The sequence below is a fragment of the Octopus sinensis genome, linkage group LG25 (assembly GCF_006345805.1).
Source record: "Octopus sinensis linkage group LG25, ASM634580v1, whole genome shotgun sequence".
Taxonomy (NCBI): Eukaryota; Metazoa; Mollusca; class Cephalopoda; order Octopoda; family Octopodidae; genus Octopus; species Octopus sinensis.
In genome coordinates, this window is record NC_043021.1 from 13,335,670 (window position 1) to 13,345,669 (window position 10,000).

Sequence of the window (10,000 nt, forward strand, 5' to 3'; positions counted from 1 at the left end):
AGCCCCTGTCAGGAGCATTCTTGTATAAGAACAATAAACTGGTATTCTACAAAAGTGTACAGTAAACCATCAGATTAATGTAAAATTGTTTCATTGTAACTGAACATAAAACCAAACATAAATACATACACAGAGAGAGAGAGGAGAAAGTCATTGTAGAGAACCTAGTTTCACATTATAATTTAAGCCGCAGTTCGGTCCGGTGGACCGACCATATTTACATAAAAAGAAAAGAGAGAGAGAGAATCTATCTATAACCCATTCTAGTTTATTTCTTCAAGGCTAGTGTGTATCTTAGATTAACACTACCCATTTCCTATTTCCTTAACTTGAGATAAGATTCGGTCGCTAATTCGAGCAAACCGCCAAGTGGTTTCCGCGTTTAAGACCCTCCTAAGGGTAGATGTTCGCGGGAGCAGCTTAGATTCTACCGCACATGTGCTGTTTCCTGAGAGACCAAGAGACCATCTTCAGCCATAATCTGAACACACACGACAAACATAGACATATAGAAACTCGCCAGTCTTTTTATATTTGGTAGAGATGGCCATGAATAAATTTGGAGTAATTTATTTTATTCAATATAATTGAAAAGAGTAATGAATAGCTACGTGGAAGTTTTCTATCTATCTATCTATCTATCTATCTACACACACACACATACATATTTTCTGTTTTCCAGTTTCAGCTCTTGAGCTGTGGCCATGCTGGGGCACCGCCATTTATGTATATATATACACACATATGTGCACAAACATACACATATATAAATGTATACACACATATAAATATACACATACACACACACACAACCATATATATATATACCCATGTACATATATATACGTACATCGCTTGTAGGTTGATACGTGTAAAGATTATGATAGAGGAAGCCGCCTATATAATTGTGTATATGATGTGAGTGTATGCATATATATATATGTATGTATGTATACACACAAACACACACAGAGATATCACATAATCTGCACTGACAGTCCTCAGTAAAACATCTGATATTTTCCAGTCGCACAGAAAAAGAAGGAAAAAAAAAAAGAGAAAGCACCCTCCCCCACACACACTTATAAACATATACTCAGTACTATGTCCATAAACAAAAAAAAACTATATACACGATTACCACAAAAATATTACCAGCCGCCTTCCCCAGCTAAAAAAAATTAAGCTAAAAGCATGCTTAAAGGCCTACCTCATACAAAAGCCGAAAAATCGTAGTAACTGCATGTTGAGGTGTGCTGGATGGAGTAAAATACGGTGGAAATCAACTGAGTATGGTGAATAATAACGATCGTTTTCTTCCGTTTTGTTGTTGTTTTGCTCTGTATGTGTTTGTTGTTATTGTTTTACAGCGTCAGAGGCACAGAGGGTGAGAGAAAGCCTGTCAGGTCCATGTCGGTTCGTAAAGGGCACTGGCTGTGTGATAAACTTAACGGTAGCAAAGGAAGGAGGCACAGAGAGAGGCGAAGGAGGGGGGATGTAGAAAGACTGAAAGCGAGATGGAGAGGAGAGGAGAGGAGAGCGATGGTGTTATAATGATAGTGGGAGGTGTAAACATGGTGAATGGCAGGGAGAGAGGGGAGAGTGAGAAGAAGTTGAGAAAGGAAGGGAAGCTAGAGTGTGAGAGTGAGAGAGAAAAAGATAGTGAAAGCGCGTGAGTGTGAGGGGAAGAAAGAAGAGAAAGAAAGATGTTTAGAGATGAAGGATGGAGAGTGGTGGAGATGGAGAAGTCAATGAGTTAGTATCACAATAATGGCGAGGGGGAGAATAAAGATGAAGAATGAAAGGTAGGGAGAGGTAGAGACATAGATAGAGAGAAAGAATGAGTGAGTGAGTAAAAAGAGGAAAAAGAAAAGCAAGAAGGAAGGAGTTTATTGATGGAGAAACCAATGCTGTAGTGACAGAACAAGATGGGAGAGAGGAGAAACACGATGAGCGGGAAAGACAGAGAGAGAAAGAGAAATAGAGATAAAGTGAAAGAGCGGTATGAGGACGAGGAAGGAGAGGAAGAGGTTTACAGATAGAGAAGAGGAGAGTGAGCGCGCTAGTATCACAGTAATGGCGAGGGGGAAGATATGATAAATGAAGGGTTGGAAGAAAGACAGGGGGGAAAGAAGAAAGGGGGTCAATTGATCGGCGGAAAAAGGAAAAGTAGAGTATTTCATAGAAAGAGAGATCGATGTCCATCCAGTGTAAAACCGGGGAATGAAGACAGAAACTGGGTAAGACGGCGTGTGCATTTGAATATAGTAAGACATAGAGAGAGAGGGGGGGATGAGCATATACTAGAGAACTGGAAGAAGAGAGAAATTATTCAAGTAGAAAGTAGAGAGATGAAGAGAGAAGAAGAATTTAAAGAGGACAAATCTTCATTTGTCTTAGTAATGACAGCTAGTTAGATAGATAGATAGATAGATAGATAGATAGATAGATAGATTGATAGATAGATATGTAGATAGATAGATAGAGATAGATAGATAGACAGACGATAGATAGATAGATTGATAGATAGACAGACGATAGATAGACAGACGATAGATAGATAGATAGATAGATAGATAGATAGATAGATAGATAGATAGATAGATAGATAGATAGATAGATAGATTGATAGATAGATAGATATAGAGATAGATAGATAGAGATAGATAGATAGACAGACGATAGATAGATAGATTGATAGATAGACAGACGATAGATAGATAGATAGATAGATAGATAGATAGATAGATAGAAAGAAAGAGAGATAGACAGATTGATAGATAGATATGTAGATAGATAGATAGATAGATAGATATAGAGATAGATAGATAGACAGACGATAGATAGATAGATTGATAGATAGACAGACGATAGATAGATAGATAGATAGAAAACAGATGGATGACGGACATAGATAGATGAGAGATAGATAGATAGATAGATAGATAGATGACCTACACAGGAAGGGAAAGAATGTCAGTGAAATGGAAGCGTAGGAGGTGGTGGTGGTGGTGACGATGAAGGCTGGACATCAGCAGACTGGAAATGAAGCCTAATATCTGTTGTGCTTGTTTTTGTGGTCCAAGGTCAACTCTAATCTAGTATATATATCTGTTCAACGACATTCTGGCCATGACCAACCTTCTCTCTCTCTCTCTCTCTCTCACACACACACACACACACACACACACACATATATATATATATATATATATATATATATATATATATATATATATTTATTATATAGAAGGAGCTTCTACAGGACTAGAACTGTTTCATTCAAGAGAAATCTTCAGGAAGCCAATATATATATATATATATATGTGTGTGTGTGTGTGGTGTGTGTGCGTGTATGTAGGTATATATGTATGCATGTATGTATGTATGTAGTATGTATGTATGCATGTATGTATGTATGTATGTATGCATGTATGTATGTATGATGTATGCATGTATGTATGCATGTATGTATGCATGTATGTATGTATATATATATATAGTATATATATATATATATATATATATATATATATGTATATATATATATATATATATATATATATATATATATATATATATATATATATATATATAATATATATATATATATTCCTTTATCTGAAATGCTTTTTCGAGTGATGCCAAATGTTTTGCTTTTCATTTTGTATTTTAATCTATCTACACACATATAAATATATTAGTCTAATATTGGGGCATATAAGCGCTCGACGGAAAAAAAGTACGGTTTGCCGTACCCATAGGAATGGAACCCACATCTCTATGTATTCGCGCCCTTAGTCAATGCACGGTGATTGCTTATAAGCTTTAAGCTTATAAACATTATTATTATTATTTACAAAGGTGTAAAATTCAGCACCGGTTATCAAATAACCGCATATATATATATTTAGTCGATTTGCTCGACTAAAGGCGGTGCTCCAGCATGGCCGCAGTCAAATGACTGAAACAAGTAAAAGAGTACTATATATATATATATAGTACATCTATTAACTAAGGTATTCTTTCTTCTTTTAAAACTGGCAAGCGATTTGAGGAAGGTTTCGTTACTATCTCTTGCAAACCAAACGGCTGCTCTGTGGATCCCTTTAATGGTTCATTTCAGGTGTAATTTGTTGTAGATTTCGGGCTGCTAATTCTAGCAGGCCGAACAATAAGTAATGTGTTGGGGCTATCCCCACAGACCCAAACGTATTTGGAAGAGGTTTGCAGTTACGTTGTCTTAAAGGACACCCCTCACTGCCTCTGACGTGTTTTGAGGGAGATTTTTAGCTATTATTTCTAGACAGGTCGTGCTACCGCATGTAGTCAGCGGCTCTCCTCTAATTGCTTCGATGTAAGTAAGAGACGTGTTAAAAAGGCAAGTAAAAATGCCGGTTAACATGCTCAATGGAAAAGTACGAGGAAGTAGTTTAAATTACGGCTTTGATGCTGATAATGATTCACAACAGGTGTGAAGTTTGTAGCAGACGGAACGGTAAGGATGGCGAAGAAGCAGTGGAGGAAGGTAAGTTCAATAATGAATAAATGAATGGACGGCCGAACCGACAGGTCGTTCCGGTCATCAGTAATGAAAAATACAGCGGCAACAGCAACAGAAATCGACGGACTTTTTATTTTTGATTTTTAAGTGTTTCCTTCTTATTTATAATTCGATTCACTGGAATTATGCAATCCTCAGTATATGACTGGTATTATGTTTTTTTTTTTTAATACTGGTGCCAGAAGGATGGGATAAGATAGCGAAAGCTCGGCGGCATTTGAATTCAGAGCGTGGTTGCTCGACCTGCGAGACGCGACAGTCTTGAAATGACATTCGTCTTGGAAGGAAGGAAGGATGCGATGAATATCGTGGTCCCAATCACTGTGAGAGAATAATACAGTTTTAGGCATGTCTGAAAAACCTGTGATCATAGTACACTCGATCAGAGCTAACCTGGGGCTGCACACACCACAGTCGTTTCGATCTGCTAGGAATAACAGTTAAATCTCCCATGAATCGCTTGAATAGAGAAAAAAAAAAACCGCGAGGAAAGAAGAAACTACAAGATGGTGTGATTTAAGATTCGACAAAGTCTGAATAAAATAAAAAAAAAAAGATTGGAGGGAGGTCACGGTCGTGACCTGGGGTTAAACAATTACAAATCTGCTGTAATTGTTTAGCCCCGGGCCACCAACGAAGAATTATAATAAACGAAGGAAGCGACTGTGCAGCAGATATCAGCTGAAATGTCTGCAAAGACGAAGCGCCGGTGCTTGAGCAATAAAATAAGGGGGAAAAAATATTAATAATAATAACAACAATATCAATAAATAACTAGTTCAAGAAGCGAAGACTCTCCTGGGGGATATAAGAAAAGGGTGGCAAGGAAACAACAAGGCCAAGAAAGATGCACTTTTGTTCAATATACTGAAGTAAATTGGTAGGGAAGCAATTAAAATGGAAGGCTGGCGTGTGTACGATTGATGGAGGAATACAGAAGCAATTATGAATAGTAATTAGTCGTAATAGCAACACAGAAAGACGTGGCCTGAATGTGCTGCAGAAATAGCAGTGGTAGTAGTGGTGGTGGTGGTGGTGGTGGTGGCCAGTGTGGGCTTAAATATATAATTGCAATAGTAGTAAGATAGGGTAGCATGGCTTAAGTATGTATGCGTCTGTATGCGATAGTAGTAATAGCATCTGGTTGAGAGGTATTGGGCAGCGTGTCCGCCGTGTGCAGTTGCTGCAGCAGCAGTTGTAAATAATGAGGTCGAAGTTGGTCCGGTCAATTGGAGGACGGAAGTGCGGCACGACACACACTATAGAGCCAAAATAATAGGAAATAGAAAAAAAAATCTGGGTTTTGTCATAAAAAGTTTTGTCTGTAATACTTAATGAACAAAGACGGGCCAGTTTACTAGGGTTCTAAAGTACAAAAGTTCTTTGGAAGTCAAGTTCAAAGTACTCTGTATGTGTGTGTGTGTGTAAGCGCGCGTGTATAATGAACTGAATGACACTGAAATTTCTCTTCGGGTCACTATGCGGTCGTTCTAACTGCGAGAAATAGCAACGGAATTTTTTAGGCTTAAGGAAAAGAACGTTATTAGACAATGAAGTCCTCTCTATGAAACACACACACACACTACTCTTTTACTAGTTTCGGTCATTTGACTGTGGCCATGCTGGAGCACCGCCTTTAGTCGAGTAAATCGACCCCAGGACTTATTCTTTGTAAGCCTAGTACTTATTCTATCAGTCACTTTTGCCGAACTGCTAAGTTACGGGGACGTAAACACACCAGCATCGGTTGTCAAGCGATGCTGGGGGCACAAACACAGACACACACACACACACACACACACACACACACACACACACATATATATATATATATATATATACACACACACACATACGACGAGCTTCTTTCAGTTTCCGTCTACCAAATCCACTCACAAAGCTTTGGTCGGCCTGAGGCTATAGTAGAAGACACTTGCCCAAGGTGCCACGCAGTGGGACTGAACCCGAAACCATGTGGTTCGTTAGACTGGATTATTGCGACCTTTGAACGTAGGCCCATTCAATCAGAACTATCTTGAGAGCTAAACGGCTTTTAAAATTTTTTTTCCCTTTTCATCTTTTCAGTTTATTTTCTCACTGCTTGTTAAATTTCAAAAACAATTCTGTATTGAGTCACGAAAAATTATATTTTTCAATTATCTGGTTGGGTGCATAATAAATTTACGTTGTAAATTTTAAAATTAAAGAATTAGATAAAATTGCGAGATGTTCCTCTTTGGTAAGATAAACTCAAAGAAATTCACTGGATCTTTGAGGAACTGCAACCGAATGTCGTATTAAAGGGAAAGACACAGTGAGTAATGTAGTACAAAATATATTTGTCTGGTAAAAGAGAATACCAGAATGGTCACGACTGGAACGTCTTTTAATAAAGCTTTAGTCTTAAAACAACCCTCAAAATAAAAAAGCGCTACTGATAACGAGAGCTTGAGGCTATATGCCAGCGGCGAGCTGGCAGATCCGTTAGCACGCCGGGCGAAATGCGTAGCCGTATTTCGTCTGCCGTTACGTTCTGAGTTCAAATTCCGCCGAGGTCGACTTTGCCTTTCATCCTTTCGGGGTCGATAAATTAAGTACCAGTTACGCACTGGGGTCGATATAATCGACTTAATCCGTTTGTCTGTCCTTGTTTGTCCTCTCTGTGTTTAGCCCCTTGTGGATAGTAAAGAAATATATATGTTAGAAAGAGTAATTAAATCAGCCACAAAGCAGTTCTAAATACAGAAGGAAATCCATCCTTGGAGAATGTAACCCTAGATACATTATGACAATTAAAAAAATCATGATGGTCATGAACGGAATGCTGTTGCATCAAGGTTGACCTGTCACGACAGAGAGGATAAATACCAGGCCGGATAAGACCAGCTAAATATAGAGCCAAATCCACACCCTGCCGTCTCAAAAAATACAGAGGAGACTTTTGATAATGTTGTCCGAGATATATTGTTTCTGAAAGAGACAAAAAGAAAAAAGACTGGCCTCAGCTGAACAGCTTTGGATCATAAGTCTGGCATCTAATCAAAAGCGTTCCAGCCGTGATGATCCATTTTTTTTAAAGACTATATCATGCAAGATAGGCGCAGGAGTGGCTGTGTGGTAAGTAGCTTGCTAACCAACCACATGGTTCCGGGTTCAGTCCCACTGCGTGGTATCTTGGGCAAGTGTCTTCTGCTATAGCCTCGGGCCGACCAAAGCCTTGTGAGTGGATTTGGTAGACGGAAACTGATAGAAGCCTGTCGTATATATGTATATATAGATATGTGTGTGTGTGTGTGTGTGTGTGTGTTTGTCCCCCTAGTATTGCTTGACAACCGATGCTGGTGTGTTTACGTCACCGTAACTTAGCGGTTCGGCAAAAGAGACCGATAGAATAAGTACTGGGCTTACAAAGAATAAGTCCCGGGGTTGATTTGCTCCACTAAAGGCGGTGCTCCAGCATGGCCGCAGTCAAATGACTGAAACAAGTAAAAGAGAGAGAGAGAGTAAAGATTGTGTAATAGAGCTGCAGGCTGTTGCTTGAAAAGTATTTGGCTGTTATTTCTGGAAAATCGAAGGAACAAACTGGAAGTGACAATTGAATGAGAGTTGTTGTCAATATCCTAGATCGGCCGTTCCAGCAATGACCGTCCAGTCTTTTTTCAATGGATCCAATGTAGGCGTCCTTTCCTTTTTAAGAAAGTATTGTGTAATAGGGAAGAGATCTTGGTTTGCTGTGTCTAGCTGGGTCGAATGACAACGTCCGAAGTAGAGAGAATTCTCGTTGGCAGACTAAATTTTATCTAGATTTATATTTGAAAAACTTTTCGTTGATGAAGTCCCTAAAAACCTAATTGAAATTAAAAATAATAATCACTGTTTCTAACAGGGGCCGCAATTTTCAAAGAAGGGAGCTAGAGGATACGATCGACTAGTATTTGAATGGTCTTTTATTTCATCGACCTGGGGAAAAGATGAAAGGCAAATCCGACCTCGACGAAATTTGAATTCTTTACTTTAAGAACCGAAACAAATATCTCACAATAATGGTTTCTGATTTAGGCACAAGACCAGCAATTTTGAGAGGAAGGCATTATACGACACCATCGGTGAAGACTTGATACTCCATTTGATCGAACCTGGAAGAAGATGAGAGCTAAAGTTGACCTCAGTGGAATATGAACTCTCAAAATGTAAAGAGCCGGAACAAATATATATTTTGTGGTGAAGGGACGAATCGATATCAACCCCAGTATTTGACTGGTACTTTATTTTACCGACACCGGATGGACGAAAAGCCAAGTTGACCTCAAGAGAATTTCAACTCAGAAAATAAAGAGTCGGAGCAAATAATATTGATAATAATTTTTTTTTAATGGCTTAAGTCTTAAGACAAAAACAGGAATTTAAGCAGTATACCTATGAATTTGTAAAATTAAAGATCCATTATTTTTTTTTTGTCAGTACAAAGGTTCCCACAAACATCTTTTTGTATTTGTAATTCGCTCGCTGGTACCGTAAATCCTCGAGTATAGTCCGTCCTTGAGTATAATATGCTCGGGATTTTTAGGGAGCTGTACCTCTGAAAAATCTAAACCTTGTGTATAATACGCACCCCTTCTCTAACTTGAGTCAAGGAGGTCTATATAACGTCCTTGGTTTGTAAAAATGTATATGGTAACGTCCTTTATTATTATTGTATATATAACATAATGCAAACGTGTAGCTTTTTTGTGAATTTTGTTTGCAGAAAATAAAGAAATAACAGTAATAACATTTAATAAATGTTGCTTATTGCAAGTTATGGATGATTCTTTTATGACTTCATTGCTTTCAGGCTTAGCTTAAGGTATTTTCGCGCCCGACATCACAAAATGCGTCTGAATAAACATTGCCGGACAGCAAATAGAGATTTGGACATTGCTTAGAAAATAATTTTCATAGCAATGTCCAAGTCTCGTATATAGTACGCACTAGGGATTTTGAGCTTTAAATTTTGGGGAAAAAATGTGGATTATGCTCGAGGATTTACGGTACTTAAAAATAAAAAAGGATCTATCTCGACTCTGAAATGCTCCATTGTTGGGTCATGTGTCCTTCCTTCTTTAAAACTACGAGTGTGATTTAAAAGAGGTGGCTGTTATCCCTAGCGAGTTATGTGATTTAAAAGAGGTGGCTGTTATCCCTAGTGAGTTATGTGATTTAAAAGAGGTGGCTGTTATCCCTAGCGAGTTAAGTGACTGCATAGAGTGTCTCTCCCGATAGGTTTCGATAATAACTAGATAGAAGTTGCCAGCTACACCATCAGCAATCAACAGAAAGTTGCAACCAGCCACTGTAAAATACAGCAACAGTAATAACAGTTGCTGCCGACCTGGCATCGAGCCCCACTGCACACAGGGCAGTGAGTCATCGTTGTGCAACTGTTGTTGGATGCGC

The 10,000-nt window shown here is 38.5% G+C and overlaps 1 protein-coding gene across 3 annotated transcripts in view; it reads right to left on the reverse strand.

Annotated features, from left to right (window-relative positions):
- LOC115224317 (LIM domain kinase 2) overlaps positions 1 to 10,000 on the reverse strand; it is a 248,799-nt gene that overhangs the window by 91,939 nt on the left and 146,860 nt on the right. The window contains exon 1 of one of the 3 annotated variants that reach the window (XM_029795167.2): positions 1,211 to 1,449. The exons of the other annotated variants lie outside the window; for them this stretch is intronic. Within the exon in view, the coding sequence (XP_029651027.1) occupies positions 1,211 to 1,245 (35 nt within the window). The 5' untranslated portion in view covers positions 1,246 to 1,449. Of the gene's footprint in view, positions 1 to 1,210; positions 1,450 to 10,000 lie in introns of those variants that run through there. 3 annotated transcript variants of the gene reach the window in all.